Raw genomic sequence first — 21,543 nt, 5'->3', positions numbered from 1 at the left:
TAGTCCAACAGATGCACTAAAACTGACATTTATGGGCGAGATACCATCACATAAATAATTTCTCATGGCTGTGGACCCAAGCTCCATGAAAAACTCACTACCTGGTTTCGTTCCACATCCCTGAATGTTCTCTTTCTGGTGGCATCTATAGAACACTGTGAATGAAGAAATGAATGAATAAGTGGCTCAGCAGATGTAATGATACTCATCCAATCAAAAGGCAACAGTTTGCTGGTACTGCTGAGATAATGATCATCAATAACATGTTTGGCATGACACAAATAAAATGTCAGAATGTGTTTACTATTATAAAGTGGATCCAGAGAAGGTGTGAAACTGTCTTCCTTTTGCATACAAAAGATACTGCAAAGACTGAGCAGTATTGTTGAGAAAACTCTTTTATGTCCAAGCTAAGAAAAAATGAAAAATTAAAAAATGAAAAATCGTAGTTATATGAAATTATTGCCAAACTGCAAGTGTCCTGCTTTTTTGTAAGTGTATTGACTTTCAAAGATCTGATGATCATCCCAATGCCAGATCTCCAGGAAGAGTAGGGTTTTGAAGGAATATGTAATTGCTAGAATACAATAAAAAGTTTAAGCAAAGGAATGGAGACTGTCGCATTTATAGTTCCTTCCTAGTCCCACATTCCTCTTGAGTGTATAAGGTGGTTTTATTTCTCTAAGGACCAAGATGTACATCCCCTGATGTAAGTGGCAACGAGATTGACATATAACCTTAGCATGAAAAGTACAAGTAACGTGTGGCAAAAATGGTTTCACTTTGCATGATCTGTGAATGATGTATTCAAATCTAGGATGTTGCATAAATTGTGCATAGAACCAACCCATCTGATGCAGAATCCACTTGGTTGTCAAAGACGAAAAAAAATTATGGTGTTAATGGGGAACTCAATGCATATTTTATCACGAGAAAGAGCCACAGTTAAGGAAACTGTATCCTCTATTGTTTTCAAATCCTTTGCAACAGTACTGAAGAAACAAACTGAAAAAGTAGATATACAAAATTAGGCTGTAGATAACTACACAAAAGAATTTAGTTGTAAATGCACATTTATCAGAATATCCAAAAATATGCTGGGCACAGATGCTGCAACTGAAAACATTTTTGTATTTGACACCAAAGAACTTTTTGCTAATGGTATGTAATGTTAAATCGTGACTTGAAGATGGTAACTTAACCAAAACTGGTTTCCTGCGAATAAATATACATTAAAGCAGCTTTTAGCGGTTCCATGATGCTGACACTTACATAAATTGTAGCTGTGCTACACTATTACAAAAAGTATGTTTTCCGAGATTTCATTACTGTTTGGGATGATATGCAAGGTTTTAATAACAAATGAAAACTTTAGATAGTGTTTATTTATTTTTATTATTATGCTCCACCACAAATAAATACATGTTTCTGCTTCCATTCAATATGGTTACCATCAGAATCACCACCACACTGTTACTCAGGACAGATTATATGCAGTGCCATCTGGACCTGTGTAGCACAACCACCACCTGTCCCTCCTATCACTCTACTAGAGCTGCTATAACACTTAAAAACTGCCATGCTCAGCTGAAATACACACTTTCATAATGGTGGCCTGTGACATCATTTGTATGCCATCAAATAAGCTGTATGTTGGATAACACAATGTTTTTTGTCTTAGATTATTATTTATGCATTTTAGGTAACACTGAAAATTAATTTTAAGCTTGAATCAGTGGCTCAGAAAAGAATTTGGGGACCCTCACAGACTGAAGTTTCTCTTTGTATGTAAATCAGGCGTATCATAATGTTGATATTTCATGCAGGCAGGCTTCATGGGAGAGGCCCATGGAAGTTACCACTCAGAAATGTACGATGTCGCTAAGAATAAGAGCTGGTTCTGACTTCCAATAAATGTTAGTAATGTTATGGATAATTTCAAAATAGGAAATAAAGTACAAACTCTTAAATTAAATGAGGTAAGCTAATAAATTAAATATAATTAAAAGGAGTGTTATGAAAAGAGATAGATAATTTCAAGAAATTTCATGTTGTAGAGGGAAGTAATTGTTATGCTACATCAGACACAACTTTTATTACATGATAATTTAGGTTATGATGAATGAAGAACTTTACATCTGAATCAGTCAAGTAGATATAGATCAAGTGCTTTCAATAGAACTGTACCAGAAGATATCATTGATTTGATGGCCACTGATCCAGTGTGCAGTGTATGCCCTAAGAGAGGCCGCAGGAGATGAAGTAGTCTCTGCAATAAACATGTACTTTATAGTAACAAATTTCATTGTTGAAAGTTGACTGACTGGTAGTCCAAAATGTCTGCTTTGCTTCTCCATCATGGATAACAATCACTGGACAGTATCTCATTGTAAAAGCAAAGTTAACAGCCCACATAGAATCCTGTTGTTCGTGTTCTTGTTTTCAGTCAGAAGATTGATTTGATAGGTTTAAGAGTAGTCGAATCATAGCTGATAAGGAAAAGCTGAACGAAGCGAAAAAGAGCGTAAAGAGAGCAATGAGAGAAGCATTCAACGAATTCGAACATAAAACATTGGCAAACAATCTAAACAAGAACCCTAAAAAGTTTTGGTCATATGTAAAATCGGTAAGCGGATCTAAATCCCCTATTCAGTCACTCGTTGACCACGATGGCACCGAAACAGAGGACGACCGAAGAAAGGCAGAAATACTGAATTCAGTGTTCCGAAACTGTTTCACTGCGGAAAATCGTAACACGGTCCCCGACTTCAGCCGTCGCACGGACGCCAAAATGGAAAATATTGAAATAAACGATATCGGAATTGAAAAACAACTGCTATCACTTAGTAGCGGAAAAGCATCCGGACCAGACGAGATACCCTTAAGATTCTACAGTGATTATGCTAAAGAACTTGCCCCCTTTCTATCAGCAATTTATCGTAGATCGCTGGAAGAACGTAAAGTACCTAGCGACTGGAAGAAAGCGCAGGGCGTTCCCATTTTCAAGAAGGGTCATAAATCAGATGCGAATAATTATAGGCCTATTTCGCTTACGTCAATCTGTTGTAGAATAATGGAACATGTTTTGTGTTCTCGTATTATGACGTTCTTAGATAATACAAATCTCCTTCATCATAACCAACATGGATTCCGCAAACAGAGATCATGTGAAACTCAGCTCGCCCTATTTGCCCAAGAAATTCACAGTGCCGTAGACACTGGCGAGCAGATTGATGCCGTATTCCTGGACTTCAGGAAGGCATTTGATACGGTTCCGCACCTACGTGTAATGAAAAAAATACGAGCTTACGGAATATCGGACCAGGTTTGTGATTGGATTCAGGATTTCCTAGAAGAAAGAACTCAACATGTCATTCTTAACGGTTCAAAATCTGCAGATGTAGAGGTAATTTCGGGAGTACCGCAAGGAAGCGTGATAGGACCTTTATTGTTTACAATATACATAAATGACTTAGTTGACAACATCGGTAGCTCCGTGAGGCTATTTGCAGATGACACGGTTGTCTACAAGAAAGTAGCAACATCAGAAGACTCGTACGTACTCCAGGAAGACCTGCAGAGGATTAATGCATGGTGCGACAGCTGGCAGCTTTCCCTAAACGTAGATAAATGTAATATAATGCGCATACATAGGGGCAGAAATCCATTCCAGTACGATTATGCCATAGGTGGTAAATCATTGGAAGCGGTAACGACCGTAAAATACTTAGGAGTTACTATCCGGAGCGATCTGAAGTGGAATGATCACATAAAACAAATAGTGGGAAAAGCAGGCGCCAGGTTGAGATTCATAGGAAGAATTCTAAGAAAATGTGACTCATCGACGAAAGAAGTAGCTTACAAAACGCTTGTACGTCTGATTCTTGAGTATTGCTCATCAGTATGGGACCCTTACCAGGTTGGATTAATAGAAGAGATAGACATGATCCAGCGAAAAGCAGCGCGATTCGTCATGGGGACATTTAGTCAGCGCGAGAGCGTTACGGAGATGCTGAACAAGCTCCAGTGGCGGACACTTCAAGAAAGGCGTTACGCAATACGGAGAGGTTTATTATCGAAATTACGAGAGAGCACATTCCGGGAAGAGATGGGCAACATATTACTACCGCCCACATATATCTCGCGTAATGATCACAACGAAAAGATCCGAGAAATTAGAGCAAATACGGAGACTTACAAGCAGTCGTTCTTCCCACGCACAATTCGTGAATGGAACAGGGAAGGGGGGATCAGATAGTGGTACAATAAGTACCCTCCGCCACACACCGTAAGGTGGCTCACGGAGTATAGATGTAGATGTAGATGATATTACTCTTCTTGCTAGCTGATCTGTTCCAAAACGTTTAGTATCTCCACAACTATTGCAACAGTTTGAACTTACTTATTCCGTTTGAGTGAAACTAATGGTTAGAGATATATGCAAATTCAGTATATTAGGCTACTAAATGATATGAGTATTAACAGTTTTAGTTGCTCAGTGATACTTGGTTTGCAGTGCATAACACTTACAATGAGTGGTGAATGGAATTTTCTGCACAGGCACAGGCTGTGATGGTGAAAAACTGGGTGCATTCTGTTCCCTCATGGAATCATACATCGATAGTGTGTCAGCGTTAGTTGCTTTCTCTGAACCAGTGTGAGCCTGATCTGAGGTAAAATCTGCCTTATGTCCTGGCATGCCAGTGCTGTGTATGGACAATCATATGGTGGTTCGAGAGGTTTCCAAATGGCGTTGTGTAGGATGAAGAATGGCTTGCAGGATTTTAAGTCAAAGAAAATTAATGTCTGCTGGATAGAATATTCTTCTGGTGTTGTGCAAACTCTGCAGTTTCAGTAATAATATTTGATGTGTCAGTGGAGAATTCTGCAGGCAATCATGTTGAATTCTTCTTTGAAATCTATTTGGTGGGCTAGTATCACAACAGGGGGCTGTCAGTGCAATGCTCTGTGGCATGCCACCTAAGTGAGGCCTTTAATTGTTGATGGAACCATTCTACAACAACATTAGTGGCAAGGTGGGAGGTGCAGGTTCAAATTTCGTTCATGGTAAGCAGTGTTGCAAGTACTTTGAAGAGGTATGAACGACCTGCATACTCTGATAAAAAAAAAGGGGGGGGGGGGTTGTGGCTACAGTTGCTGCTATTGCATCTTTTATTGGGTTGACTTCAGGACCTTGAGAGAAATCGTCAGTTGCTGTTAGGCAATATTGGTATCCTTCTGAGAGTGGTAAAGGTCCAATACTGACAGCGTGGACATGCTCAAATCATTGACTCGGTGGGGATAAAGTATGAAGCACAGCTGTAACGTGCAGAGTTATTATGTTATGATGACAAGCTTTACACTGGTAGACAAATGCTTTGCAGTATTTAGCCAAACAAATGCCTTTTTCACTAGTCATACAGTAGCCCATACTTCTTGGTGAGAGGGGCCATGGTCAGGGAAAATTGCTTGCCATCAGAAATCTACTGTAGCAAATTGTTACACTTGTGTCATTGATACATCACTGTATACAACTAAATTCAAGCATGGTATTTTAATACTTTGGATCTGTAAGCCTGATGGTGTTTTAAGGAAGCCTTCAGTTTGTTCTCTCTTTCCTGAGTGTCTACAAGTACTATGAAGTCGAGTTTCTTCGCAGTTCATCAAGATAAGTGCATCTTCTGGTTCACTCTGCTCACCATTTAACATGTCGAACATCCAGTGTAAATTTTGAATGAAGACCAAATACCGCAACTGAGGCAGTGATGTGTTGTCTGGCTTCTGATCAAAGGAAAACACAAATGGCTTATGGTCTGTAATAAGAATGGAAATCTGCTTTGAGCATGTGCATAAACTTTTTGATGGAGATGTATACTGCTTAGAGATCATGGTCATATGTTGACCAATTATCTTATAATGGTGATAATCTTTTACAGAAGCAAGTTAGAGTTGCCAGTCATGTTTTACATGTTATAATGCATCTCCAGTGGCAGTTAATGATGCATCCACCATAAGTGTTGTAGGTGCATCAGGAAATGGGTGAGCTCATAATGCTGCTTCTGCAGTAGTGGCTTTCACTCTGTTGAAGGGTGCTTTCTTATCAGCCCACTGTAGCGCCTGGCAAGGGTTGAGGCAGACCTTCCAGCATTTCATTGAGAGAAGTTGCTAACACTGCATGATTTCACACAAAGCACCAAAAACAAAATTGTCAATTCCAAGAAATGCCATAATTCATGTGTTGTAGTGAGCTGTGGAAAGTTTGAAACAGCTTAAACTCTGTCTTGAAGTGGCAGAATACCTTGTGCATAGATATGATACTCTAAAAATTTTACTTCTGTCACTCTAATGTCACATTTTGAAAGATTACCCATAAGCCATTTTCTTGCACCTAGTGAACAGTCGCTGTAGGCATGCTAGATACTCTACCTCATTGGATAATAATACGAGCAGGTCATCAGTGTAGACATGACAGAACTCTAAGTCTCTACATATTTCATCCATGACATACTGGAAAGCCTGTGCATCATTGCACATCCAAATGGCAAGTATGAGTGGAATCCAAACTGCAGTTTTGGGCATGTTTTCTTGTTCAATGGGTACATGATAAACAGCATGGACAAGATGTATTGTGGAGAAAACTGTCTTCCCATTAATGTTCATAGCAAAGTTTTTGATATGTAGAAGAGGGAAGTGATAGATATTATTCTGGTGTTTAGCTGACAATAGTCACCTTCTTCTTGTTAGGGACAATGTGGAGTTATGAGGCCCAACTACTATTTTAAAGATGACAAATCGCTTATGCAAACATGGAGGAGAACTCTACTTTGTGAACTTGAGTTTGTGTGGAGGCGACAGTAAGACTGTATGTGAACTGGTTGTCCTGGTATGGTGACAATGTGATGAACTGTTGAGTGTTTTATTGATGCTGGAGTAGGTGAAGGACATGTGCCTTCAGGGAAATGGCAAAGCAGGCCATTATATGGTGATCACCAGCAGTCACCTTGATGCCAGCAAGACTGGCATTGTATAGTGCTTGAGTAGACAACAATGTTTTAGAGTCAAGTAGATGTCAATGCCAAAGATCTGGGAGGAGGCTGTAAAGTGATAAGAAATCTGCTCAAACTACTGGGGGTATCACTTCAATGACAAAGAATCTCCATACTAATTCACGTCAAAGTTTGAAGGATAAATGTAAGGAGACTTGCTCATAAGTATTGATGGAACAGTCATTTGCAGGATACAGCTGGCTGCCATCAGCATTTAGGCATCAGGACCTATGTTTATGAGGAACTGTAACTTAGTACACAATTCTGCTGTCTGGTTTGAAATCAGCCACTGTTGCTACTGATTTCCAGCAGCATTTTCCTTGTCACAGGATGGTACACACTTTTTTCAGTTCCAAATTGTCTGTGATACGAGCAGATATTCTCCCTGGAGGGTGAATGCTTGTTTCTGCATGAAGTTGAATGCTCGTTTCTGCAAGAATATTGTCATTGTTGTAACACATGTGGAGCACTATATTTTTAAGTCTGTGGCTTGTTTACATAGTTCACTTACTTGTTCTAGCAGTGCTTTTTCTTAGTAGAGATGGTTATGACACCTGTAATGGATACATATCAATTATTGTGTCAGCAGTTTGATCAACAGTTTCAAGATCACCATTGATAACTGTGAGTATTTTGTGTGCAGCTGTAGGCAATACCAACAGCCATATATTTCACAGAAAATCATCATTAATTGCATCACCTGATAGTGAGCAAAGATGATGAAGTATTTGGGATGGTGTGCAGTTACAGACTTTCTAAGTGGTGAACTGTTTTTGAAGTTGCTTGGCTTCTGACTGCAGTATGCACATTGCAAGCACCTGCTTGATGGAGGTCTACTTTTCAGTGCCTGATGGTGAAGCTAGGCTGTTGTACTTTTGTAGCCATTTGATCATTAACTGCAGCCTCCATATAAATATATGTAGTTTCATCTGAGGTGATGTGGACTGAGAGAAATTGTCTCTCAAGTTGGGCAAACCATCAAACTGTATTTTCCAACTGACCAGAAGGGCAAGTTTTCACCACAGCCAGGCTAAGGTTCACATTTGCCGCTCTTGTCAATGTGCTTCCAGGACTCTTATGTGTACGTCATGGTAGGCATTAAATATGTGACATGGTTGTTCATAATTAGTTCCAAGTGGTGCAGTTAACACAAAAACTTATGTAAGATGCATTTCATCATTTCAGTATGCAATTCAGTTTTTGGGCATACAAAGCAATTGTTCTGGAATTTGATTTGCAAATTTGGGGTCACCAAATTTAGTGTGGAAATACAGTTTATTCAACACAACATAAATAGTTTGTTACATCATGCAATTGGAAACTGCAAAGAACATCTATGTATGTTTTGTAGTTCAAAGAAAACATGAACAGTCAAAGAGTCTTCACTACACATAAAATGTAACAGATGATTTACTGTCTTTATAGATATGACTGATGAAATGATATATCAGAAGTTTTGTTTCTGTATCTAAGGCTTTAACCATTTCGCCTGTGATGTTAGCAATACCACTATCCTTCTTTTATTTCAAACCATTTAATGCCTTCTCAAATTCTTTTGTAATGTCATGCCTCATTTCCATTTTTTCTACTTTTTCTCCATCCATTTTGCTTAACTGTTCTGTCTCATAATAAAACTTTTCAGTATATTGTTTCCATCTGTTAGCTATGTCCTCATAATCTATAAAATATTCCCTCTTTGGAGCAGATTGAATTTCTTTGTTTTTTTTTCCTGGTTTCTTATCTGGTCATGTGTCTGTAATATTAATTAATTTTGTGACATGTGGCTTGTAATCATTATACTTTAGCTCTTTTTGCTTTTCCATTAACTAAGTTTCTTAGTCTACTTTATTTGAGTTCATTTTCTTTCCTTTGAACTTTAGCCTGTGTCCTGTTAATGCTGTTATGTGATCGTTTATCTGTGGTTCCCTAGGTTCATTTTGTGAGGGACTAGTTGTGTCCTTTGCTACTTCCTAAGTAGTTATTATTGCCATTTTTAGATTTTCCCAACAGAGGTTTATTGTTTGACCTATATTGTCTTTCAGTTATAACTTCAATGAATTTCCACATTAAAGAAACTTCCTGGCAGATTAAAACTATGTGCCGGGCCGAGACTCGAACTCGGGACCTTTGCCTTTCGCTGGCAAGTGCTCTACCAACTGAGCTACCCAAGCACGACTCACACCCCTGAAAGAAAGGAGTGATAGTTCTGCAAGGTCCGCAGGAGAGTTTCTGTAAAGTTTGGAAGGTAGGAGACATGGTATTGGCAGAAGTAAAGCTGTGAGGACCGGGCGTGAGTCATGTTTGGGTAGCTCAGTTGGCAGAGCACTTGCCCGCGAAAGGCAAAGACTTCAAGTCTCGGTCCGGCACACAGTTTTAATCTGCCAGGAAGTTTCATATCAGTGCACACTCCGCTGCAGAGTGAAAATATCATTCTGGAATTTCTATAGTTTCTGTGCTACTCAGTGTTTTTAATTTATCTATTGTTCAACTTTTTGGCTATCTTTTGAACTAGCGATTTGTATTCAGTTTTTGGTTTTATCCATGAAAAGCATCCTCTTGGGTGGTTCTGATATTATGTATTTCTGATGAAAAGCTCTCTTTTTATGCAAAAATTGAAAGACCTTTTTCCTCTTTTATTTCTAATTCCTAATCTATACCTTCCTGTCATTTCAGCTTCTTGTGTTTCTCCTCCCACAGCATTTCAGTTACCCACAGTAATAAGATTATTTATTTCTAACACATATAGCAAAACTTACTCCAGTTGTTTGTACACATCTTCTTATTTTATTTATTTTGTATTCCACATCCAAACTACAAAAAATAAGTTTTAAACTAAACAAAAATCAGCAAAGTTCATAAATATATAGATTATGACAATATAAACATGGAATTGTGTATCCAATCTTTTTTGTCATTGACTGTCAATAAGTGGATGTTTAAGACATTTTTTAGGAAAACCATACACATCACAACTTAAAATATATTCCATAGTCTGTTCCATTCCACAATTACCTGGGATCTAGTCCCCACTTCACCATTAATTGTCTGCATTGTCCAAATCTGGTTCATAAGTCTGTTCAGTGCAATCCAGTGACTCCATGGTAGCTCGAAGCCTGGCACTTGCACTGTTGGGTCAGGCACCAGGCCGCTGTTCTTCACAGCTATCCACTGTCACTCTTCTCTCTGTGCAGTCCTTTCATCCTTGGGTGTTGCTTCATCCATACTGAATGGTTTTCAAGATTTGAGACGGTCTTCAGTAGGAAAATATTGGTGGATGCGTAGGGTTTGATTGACATTGACTGATATAGCTACCCACTGAGCTGCTGATTGTCATCAGATGTGTGGAGGTTCATAATGTGATAGGACCGGAAGCCAGAAAATGGGGGTTGGTTGTAGTGTTCCCAAGATCATGATCACAATGTCAAAATGTTGTTATATTTGCTTGAATGACAGTTAAATCTACTGTTTCTGCTTTCTGTTTAATTATTATTATCCTTCTCAGAGGCAACATAGGAGTAATTTACCAAGTTTCCAGAGTTAGACAACTAATTAAAAATTGCAGTGATAGCGGAAAGATCCAACTGTAGTCTATTTAGGCATAGAAAAAGCTGACAACATTGTTTCAAAGAGCAATATATCAGTATGTTTGCATAAACTAGAGCTTCCAAGTTCTCTAATTTGTAGGGTCCAAAAACTGTGAAATCAGTGTACAGTAGAAAAAGAGAGGCATACAACAAGATTTTTCACTATTCACAGTATATATCATTGCACTAATGGACTGAATTATTAAAGAAATTAAAGCTGTAGAATCTGGAGATTTGACTGGATTGGATTCTGCTGGTGATATTTGGCTTCTTACAAGAGACAAAACAAGAGATTAAGAGGAAATCATATTGCTGGACTAATAAATTTAATGAGTACAAGTTAACTGTGTGTAAGAAGAAAAATGTAAAAATGAAATTGAGCAGAACACTTGGTTAATGTAACCTTAGACTCCTTGGAGAAAGAATTGACTGTCTAGAAAGCTTTACTTATTTTGGATGCATTGTATCAAACCAGGAACTGCTGAGCTAGAAGTTCAGAACAGAGTGTCAGAAGATTCCATGTTCTTGTATCCAATATGAAGACTAGTGCGGTATACAGCAGTTCCCATAAAAGCCAAACAAGCAATGTCCAAATCATATCTGGTGCCAATCATAACATATGGCTTGTAGGACAATGTGTTATGAAAAAGGTGCATCAGCAAACTACAATCATGCAAAATCAATTCTTTATAATTTAGTATGCAAAAAAACAAGAAGAGACAAGAAATTAGTGCATTAGGAGTGACATGCAAATGACCTACGCAATGGAGAAAAGATTATCTATTGCATGGTTGAAATGGTTTGAGCATATGCAAAGGATGTAAGAGACTAGCACCCCTAGGCATTAATTGCAAATGACAGTACATAGAGGAAGACCTATTGGAGAACCCAGAAGAAGGTGGCTAGACCAAACACGTGAATACCTTCTTCAGGAAGGAGCAACACTGCAAGATGTAAAAAGAGAAGATGTTTGTAATGACTGAAACAGATTAATGCATATTGTCCACAAGTTGTGTCCAGTTCTCTGGAAGGATCCCAAGATGATAATGATGACTTCCTGTCACTATGTAGCAATTAGCTTTTGACTCATTTTTCTCCATTCCATTGAGAATATTACACCAGCTCTAGTTATTTTGTTTTAGTTGACTGAGTATATTACATGGAAATTGTCCAAACCAGAAATCTTCTTTGACTTATCCCTAATACAAGAGAGGTGTAAGAATGTACCCACATTATTACAGACCAGTATCCTTAACATCAGTTTTCTCAGAATTCTTGAACACATTCTGAGTTTAAATATAATAAATTTCTATGAGACAGAAAAGCTTCTGTCCACAAATCAGCACAGATTTAGAAAACAACACTTGTATGAAACTCAACTTATCCTTCCTCACATGATATCCTGACAACCATGGATTGAGGGCAACAGACAGATTCCACATACCTAGATTTCCAGAAAGCTTTCTACATGGTGTCCCATTAAAGAGTGCTGACAAAGGTCTGAGCATATGGATTATGTTCCCAGATTTGTGAGTGACTCAAAGATTTTTCAAGTAATACAACCCAGCATGTTGTCCTCAACAGTGAGTATTCATCAGAGAAAGGGGTAGCATCAGGAGTGCCCCAGGGAAGTGTGGTAGGATGGCTCGTACTCTTTATATATGTGATTGATCTGACGGACAGTGTGAATAGCAAATTATTGCTGTTTGCTGATGATGCTGTGGTGTATGTGAACATGTAGTCATTGAGTGACTGAAGAATACAAAGTGACTTAGACAGAATTTACAGTTGATGTGATGAATGACAGCTTTCTCTAAATGTAGAAAAATGTAAGTTATCATGGATGAGCAAGAAAACCAATCCTACAATGTTTTAATACAGCATTAGTAGCATGGTGCTTGACCCAGTCACACTGATTAAATATGTATGCATGTTGTTGTGGTCTTCAGTCCTGAGACTGGTTTGATGCAGCTCTCCATGCTACTCTATCCTGTGCAAGCTTCTTCATCTCCCAGTACCTACTGCAACCTACATCCTTCTGAATCTGCTTAGTGTATTGATCTCTTGGTCTCCCTCTACGATTTTTACCCTCCACGCTGCCCTCCAATGCTAAATTTGTGATCCCTTGATGCCTCAAAACATGTCCTACCAACCGATCCCTTCTTCTAGTCAAGTTGTGCCACAAACTTCTCTTCTCCCCAATCCTATTCAATACCTCCTCATTAGTTATGTGATCTACCCACCTTATCTTCAGCATTCTTCTGTAGCACCACACTTCGAAAGCTTCTATTCTCTTCTTGTCCAAACTGGTTATCGTCCATGTTTCACTTCCATACATGGCTACACTCCATACAAATACTTTTAGAAACGACTTCCTAACACTTAAATCTATACTCGATGTTAACAAATTTCTCTTCTTCAGAAACGATTTCCTTGCCATTGCCAGTCTACATTTTATATCCACTCTACTTCGACCATCATCAGTTATTTTACTCCCTAAATAGCAAAACTCCTTTACTACTTTAAGTGTCTCATTTCCTAATCTAATCCCCTCAGCATCACCTGTTTTAATTTGACTACATTCCATTATCCTCGTTTTGCTTTTGTTGATGTTCATCTTATATCCTCCTTTCAAGACACTGTCCATTCCGTTCAACTGCTCTTCCAAGTCCTTTGCTGTCTCTGACAGAATTACAATATCATCGGCGAACCTCAAAGTTTTTACTTCTTCTCCATGAATTTTAATACCTACTTCGAATTTTTCTTTTGTTTTCTTTACTGCTTGCTCAATATACAGATTGAATAACATCGGGGAGAGACTACAACCTTGTCTCACTCCTTCCCCAACCAGTGCTTCCCTTTCATGCCCCTCGACTCTTATAACTGCCATCTTGTTTCTGTACAAATTGTAAATAGCCTTTTGCTCCCTGTATTTGACCCCTGCCACCTTCAGAATTTGAAAGAGAGTATTCCAGTTAACGTTGTCAAAAGCTTTCTCTAAGTCTACAAATGCTAGAAACGTAGGTTTGCCTTTTCTTAATCTTTCTTCTAAGATAAGTCGTAAGGTTAGTATTGCCTCACGTGTTCCAACATTTCTACGGAATCCAAACTGATCTTCCCCGAGGTCCGCTTCTACCAGGTTTTCCATTCGTCTGTAAAGAATTCGCGTTAGTATTTTGCAGCTGTGACTTATTAAACTGATAGTTTGGTAATTTTCACATCTGTCAACACCTGCTTTCTTTGGGATTGGAATTATTATATTCTTCTTGAAGTCTGAGGGTATTTCACCTGTCTCGTACATCTTGCTCACCAGATGGTAGAGTTTTGTCACGACTGGCTCTCCCAAGGCTGTCAGTAGTTCTAATGGAATGTTGTCTACTCCCGGGGCCTTGTTTCGACTCAGGTCTTTCAGTGCTCTGTCAAACTCTTCACACAGTATGTTATCTCCCATTTCATCTTTATCTACATCCTCTTCCATTTCCATAATATTGTCCTCAAGTACATCGCCCTTGTATAAACCCTCTATATACTCTATATACTCCTTCCACCTTTCTGCCTTCCCTTCTTTGCTTAGAACTGGGTTGCCATCTGAGCTCTTGATATTCATACAAGTGGTTCTCTTCTCTCCAAAGGTCTCTTTAATTTTCCTGTAGGCAGTATCTATCTTACCCCTAGTGAGACAAGGATTAGCAAAATGATTTCACCTATTTAACATTAACTTATTTATAATTATAATATTTATAATTGGATTTGGAATTACCTTATTAACTATAATCCAATGATGACGAGATGTAGTACGAGAAGGAACATACCAAGGACTACATACAGGATTTGTACATCCTTACATTTGCCCTCTAGCCATCCCTGCTTAGCCATTTTGCACTTCCTGTCGATCTCATTTTTGAGATGTTTGTATTCCTTTTTGCCTGCTTCATTTACTGCATTTTTATATTTTCGCCTTTCATCAATTAAATTCAATATTTCTTCTGTTACCCAAGGATTTCTATTAGCCCTCGTCTTTTTACCTACTTGATCCTCTGCTGCCTTCACTACTTCATCCCTCAGAGCTACCCATTCTTCTTCTACTGTATTTCTTTCCCCCATTCCTGTCAATTGTTCCCTTATGCTCTCCCTGGAACTCTCTACAACCTCTGGTTCTTTTAGTTTATCCAGGTCCCATCTCCTTAAATTCCCACCTTTTTGCAGTTTCTTCAGTTTCAATCTGCAGTTCATAACCAATAGATTGTGGTCAGAATCCACATCTGCCCCTGGAAATGTCTTACAATTTAAAACCTGGTTCCTAAATCTCTGTCTTACCATTATATAATCTATCTGATACCTTTTAGTATCTCCAGGATTCTTCCAGGTATACAACCTTCTTTTATGATACTTGAACCAAGTGTTAGCTATGATTAAGTTATGCTCTGTGCAAAATTCTACAAGGTAGCTTCCTCTTTTATTTTTTCCCCCCAATCCATATTCACCTACTATGTTTCCTTCTCTCCCTTTTCCTACTGACGAATTCCAGTCACCCATGACTATTAAATTTTTGTCTCCCTTCACTACCTGAATAATTTCTTTTATCTCGTCATACATTTCATCAATTTCTTCATCATCTGCAGAGCTAGTTGGCATATAAACTTGTACTACTGTAGTAGGCATGGGCTTTGTGTCTATCTTGGCCACAATAATGTGTTCACTATGCTGTTTGTAGTAGCTAACCCGCACTCCTATTTTTTTATTCATTATTAAACCTACTACTGCATTACCCCTATTTGATTTTGTATTTATAACCCTGTAGTCACCTGACCAAAAGTCTTGTTCCTCCTGCCACCGAACTTCACTAATTCCCACTATATCTAACTTTAACCTATCCATTTCCCTTTTTAAATTTTCTAACCTACCTGCCCGATTAAGGGATCTGACATTCCACGCTCCGATCCGCAGAATGCCAGTTTTCTTTCTCCTGATAATGGCCTCCTCTTGAGTAGTCCCCGCCCAGAGATCCAAATGGGGGACTATTTTACCTCCGGAATATTTTACCCAAGAGGACGCCATCATCGTTTAATCATGCAGTCCTCGGGAAAAATTACGGCTGTAGTTTCCCCTTGCTTTCAGCCGTTCGCAGTACCAGCACAACAAGGCCGTTTTGGTTAATGTTACAAGGCCAGATCAGTCAGTCATCCAGACTGTTGCCCCTGCAACTACTGAAGAGGCTGCTGCCCCTCTTCAGGAACCACATGTTTGTCTGGCCTCTCAACAGATACCCCTCCGTTGTGGTTGCACCTACGGTACGGCCATCTGTATCGCTGAGGCACGCAAACCTCCCCACCAACAGCAAGGTCCATGGTTCATGGGGGGGATGTATGCATAACATTGCAAAAAGATGTGAAATGGAATGAGTCAGTCAGGTTGGTTATCAGGAAGGTGAATGCTTGACTTCATTTTATTGGAAGAAATTTTGATAAGGAAAGTGTAGCTGATCTGTAAAGGACACAGTGTGTAGAACACTAGTGTGACCCATTCTTAAGTACTGCCCAGGTGTTTGGGATCCTCACCATATCAGCTTAAAGAAAGACATTGAAGCAATTTGGAGGCATGCTGCTAAAGTTGTTACTGGTAGGTTTTCATCAGTGTGCAAGTATGATGGAGATGCTTCATGAAATAAAGTGGGAATCCCTGGAAGGAACATGACTCTCTTTTCATGAGGTATGGTTGTGGAAATTCAGAGAACCAGCATTTGAGGCTGACTGCAGATCAGTTCTATTGCGGTCAATATACATATCGCGTAAGGACCTTGAAGATAACATGAGAGAAGTTAGGGCACTTACAGAGGATTATAGACAGTTGTTTTTCCCTTGCCTTATTTGTGAGTGGAACAGGAAAGTAAATGACTAATAATGGTATGTAACACCATCCACCATGCAGCATGCAGTGGCTGATAGATTATATATGTAGAGGTATATCTAGTTTTAGCCTTGTCATCTCCCATTTTATGTTCTCCGGTTTACCTCATGCTATAAGTGCTCTAAAAATCCATGTTGCTACTTGCTTTAATCTTATTTTAGTCTTGGTTACCATTATTAAGCTCCTCTGAGACTGCCCCCGTCTGGATATTTGAATGAGGGACTATTTTATCTCCAGAAAATTAAGTCACAGCAGAAGGAGTAAAAGTTACAAATGCTTCGCTGCAGCAGTATGACTTACATGTTTGATTCTTCTTGCTTTCCACAGCATAGTGACACAACCAGGTTGATAGTTACCATCTTCACCTCTGTGTTTGCTCTTCAGCTGTACTTGTTTTGTCTCCACATATTTTATTCATAACTTAGTTAGATAATATTTCTTCTGTGTACTTCATGACTAATATTCTTTCATTTGGAGTGAAAAGTAAACATTGATTTTATACAATTTATACGTAACAAATTAATGATCATTTAGTACAAAATGTAATGTTCAGAAAGGTTCCTTTATTTCAGGTGAAGCTGTATTTGTCATTGTTGATGAAGCACTAAAAACTGTAGGCTGTGAGGGAATGCAGTTCTCTGGCGCAGAGATAGCAGCAATACCACGCCATTCACCAAATGAACAGCCATCATGCAGTTACAAAAATTTTGTTCCTTATCATAATTTCCTTACAGATACATTTACAGCTCTTGGCATTTGTCTACAGATCTTTACTGAAAACTGTGTTAAACAGGTTAACATTAAAACTGCTGTTTTTTCTGACAATGATAAAGTTAAATATACTTCAGCAGTTTCAAAATGGTTTTCTGAAAACCCATGGATGATGGTAAGCAGTTATCTTTATCATAACAGAATGAGTTTAATATTTTGAAATTGGTAATACTAACACTGTTAAATCTTATATGCCTTATAATTATCATTTTGTGATATTAAGTCATATTCTCCCAGTTCATGTGTATTAGTAATGTAATGAGAAAGGCTGTATGAAGTTGCAGATGATACAGTGCTAACTCAACAGAAAGTCACCTTTTCTAGAATAATGTGAAAGTTGACACAGGAAATACAATTACCCAATAGTGTGTAAGCTGTGAAACAGTCAACGGCTTCTCAAGAGGGCTTGACACTTTGTGCCCTGAGATGAAGGACCTCCTATCCAAAACTTTACACTCATGGCCAGAATTAATATTCCATGACCCACCCAGCCGATGTAATAGCCTAATTCAACCCTGTGTCTTACTCATTCACAGTGTTACACCACATAGGTCATTTTGCTATGGACAGTATAGATGCAAGTCCTGTACCATCCACCAACCCACCATCTCCTACTGCAGTCCATTCACAGGTATTTCCTATGTTATCAAATGTAGGGCCATGTGCAAAAGCAGCCATATGATATATCAGCCGTGCTACAGTTACTGTGCTGTGTTTTATGTGAGTCTGAAAGTTAATGAATTGTCTACCTAAAGCATGCCCACTGCCAAACTGTGGCTACCCGTAAGGTCGACTGACTAGCTGCTGAAGATGTTCTGCCCAGCTGTTGGAACATACTGCATTCCGCAACATCAGTGATTTCAACAGCTGGTTGAATGCCAATTCAATTTATATCAACCCCTCCCTGTGTCTCCTCTCTTTGCTTCTTCAAGCGACAGCTCTTCTGAGCCTGAAACTTTGCTAACTCCACCCATACACCTTGTTTTTTTTTCCATTCCTCTCCTATCATTTTCCATCCCATGCATCCCCTGTTCAGCCATTGTACTCACTTTGATGTAAATTTTCTGTCCTTATCCCATCTTCTCACTTTTCTAATTCGTACCCTTTTATTCAATTCTCATTTTACTACTGATGCTAAGAGCAACATATCACCCTCTGCTGCTCTCTAAACCTAGCTAACTTCCCCTGGTGCCACACATACTTACCTCAACCAATTCCCACACTCCTTTCCTCTATCTCACACAGCCAGCTAGGGCCACTGTGTATAAAACAACCAATATAACTGTAGTGTTTGTTATGTAGCTATATAATCATGAGAACTAGTCATAAAGTTTTGATTCTCACCTTAAAAAATAAAGCTGTGACTATGAAACTTGATGATGATTGTTGTTTTTGTTGTCTTCAGTCCTGAGACTGGTTTGATGCAGCTCTCCATGCTATTCTATCCTGTGCAAGCTTCTTCATCTCCCAGTACTTACTGCAACCTACATCCTTCTGAATCTGCTTAGTGTGTTCATCTCTTGGTCTCCCTCTACGATTTTTACCCTCCACACTGATGATGATATTTCTCTACATATTGACCATTCAGTGAGATATGACTCCTAACAGATATGATGTGGCAGAGACCTTGATTGTAGAAGTCTGCAGTTTGGCTGTTCAGGAAATGTCCTATGTCAAAAATCACCTCTCTGTTATTCTTGTAATGTCTATCACACAATGGTTTCTTCATCTGAGCAGAGAATGAGCTGGCTGAAGCGAAAACATGCCCTTGGACATCTCCTGGCTATAGTGGTCATCCGGGTTGGCCCAATACAGCTGATTCCTGTTGACTGCTACTACAATTTGGTGGATTTTTTGAATAGGAGTGAACAGTTGCTGAAATTAGTGGATGGTACCTTTCATCATGTTCAAAATTTCTTTCAAGAAAATCAAGACTGAAATAATGTAAAAGTGATGTAACAAACAGAAAATATCACAAATTAATATTGAATCCATAGAACCAGTCGGTGAGTTTTCATTTGCAGGGTAGCTGAAGATGCCTTGGTATGTTCCAGAAAAATATATAAATGAGTACAAATGGCCTTGAGTGCTTTTGATAAAACCAGAATAGAATTTTTAAAATGTAGGTTTTTAGGTGTCTGAAAACGAAATGGCCATTAGTGTGAATTATGAGTTGTGAGTTACAACACTGAGAAATTGACTTTAAATATGAAAGGAATTCAGTAAGTGAGAGTTGCTTAGTGAGCAGTAGAGAGAACATGTTGGGAATTATTTGGAGGAACAGGAAAACACACAAATGTGTCAGGGAACAGACTGACATGAAAGACTTAATTCTAGTGGTGATGAATATTAAACAGAGATCCATGAGACACATGGGCAGGCAAATGGATAGAAAATCTTTGTTGAATTCCAAGATATAAGACAAGGCAATGATGTTGACCTAGTAGTAGGTGGTTACATCAAATTAAAAAACATGTAAGAACAACATCAATGCCTATCACTGAAAATAATAATACACTGAAAAATGTTGAGAAGGTCATTCTCCAACACTGGATGACTGACCTGTAGCACAAATCATGAACCTTGGATTCCCAGAATATTTATAAATGCTTTAGGGCAAGTAATTGGCTGTGTTGGTAACACTTGTACCTTTTTAACCTACTGAGATATTACAGGGGAAAAAAAGAAAGGAAAGATCACTTAGCAAGATGACATAATCGCCATTTACAGTTTCTTCAGATGCAGCTGATTGCAATGGAATCAGATGGCACGTTGGTTGATAATGAACATGTGTTTAGGATAATTAAGACACACAGCATTATTCTAAAATTCTTATTTTTGCTTGATTTGTTCAAAAAATTTCAGCCCAGTAGTGGGTTGGCTTGTGTAACAATACTATACTTGACTATAAAATTATGAACAAGAATTGTTGGCAAGTACTTACCTTCAATTTCTGAAATAGTAAGGTATTATTTTTTTTATTTTTGATGTATTCACTTTTTTCATTATACAAATCAAGTCAGTTTAGGCCTTCAAAGACCGTCTTCTGAGGCATGGGCAGCATTTAGTGAACTAGTGCTCATGTATTGTTGTGAGTTGATAGCACATGAATACTTGTTCATCAAATGCTCCCCACAGTACCTGAAGATGGCCTTTGAAGGCTTAAACCAGTTATGATTGTATCACAAAAAAGTGATTGTGTCAAATATCTTACAGTAAATCAAATCACTGCTCTGCAAACAGAACGTGGTTTTTGCAAAGGTGTGAAATTACAGTAATTCTAATGGACATGCCTTCAGAACTAATAGTATCTTCTTTCTAGGAAAAGAAGGAAGCATCTGGTGCAGAATGTTGAGGTCACTCACACCCTGATTTGACGACAAGGAGAGATAAAGATATTTGTCCCCCTTTTGTCACAACATATGCCTCTCTCATCTTGGGGTCTGAGTCACCTGCTCTTCCTTTTCAACCTTCCCCAACCTATCCCTTCCTCCTCCCCAAGGAAGAAGGTGCTAGTAGCTCTAAAAGCTAGGATACTGTCATATATTTTTATATATGTATCTAGCAGCAGTAATAAATAATTCAATTCCTGAACATAAATATAAGCCAGCAATTCTGGTTCATAATTTTGCATAGTTTTATATGAATGCAAGAAGTTGTGGAACTATTTCATTATTATGTCATTTAAGTCCACTGATAAACTTGTTTTGAAAGCCCCTAACTACAATAATTCAGTTCCATTAAAAAAGTTGTCTCTATATGTAGAAGTTTGTAAGTTTTATGAATAATAACATATGTTACTATGTTTCAGGTGAAACAGCACTTGATTTCTGAGACAAATTCAGCAGAAGTTGACACAAAACTTGGTTCAGAAATAACAGTCTGTAATAAATCAACAATAAATGATTTTGATCTAGTGTTAACTGACACTTTAGATCAGAAACGAAGTGTGGCAATGAAGAATGATGGTTTCATGATTCTGAATTCAAACTCCAGTAGTCTACCTACAGAAATGAAAGTGCTTTCAAAGATTTCTTCAAGGGATGGAACATACGTATACTTGCTCCAAAAGGTAGTAAGTACACTTGACTTGTATTCTGAAGACACAAGCATGACTATGGAAATAACATTGTACAAAATGCCATGTTTCATATGTAAGTATGCATATCTTTAAAAACTCAGTAATCAGTCTTTGACTAATGTCTTTACAAAACAATTGAATCAGTCTTTAAGAA

The 21,543-nt window shown here is 38.4% G+C and overlaps 1 protein-coding gene across 1 annotated transcript in view; it reads left to right on the top strand.

Annotated features, from left to right (window-relative positions):
- The window catches only part of LOC126175576 (fatty acid synthase-like), a 218,957-nt gene that overhangs the window by 44,867 nt on the left and 152,547 nt on the right, over nucleotides 1-21,543 (top strand). The window contains exons 7-8 of the mRNA XM_049922434.1: nucleotides 17,110-17,423; nucleotides 21,120-21,383. Of these exons, the coding sequence (XP_049778391.1) occupies nucleotides 17,110-17,423; nucleotides 21,120-21,383 (578 nt within the window). The remainder of the gene's footprint in view (nucleotides 1-17,109; nucleotides 17,424-21,119; nucleotides 21,384-21,543) is intronic.

The sequence above is a fragment of the Schistocerca cancellata genome, chromosome 3, assembly GCF_023864275.1.
Source record: "Schistocerca cancellata isolate TAMUIC-IGC-003103 chromosome 3, iqSchCanc2.1, whole genome shotgun sequence".
Lineage (NCBI taxonomy): Eukaryota > Metazoa > Arthropoda > Insecta > Orthoptera > Acrididae > Schistocerca > Schistocerca cancellata.
Note: the sequence above shows the minus strand (reverse complement) of the source record. Positions and strands in the feature narration are given on the sequence as shown.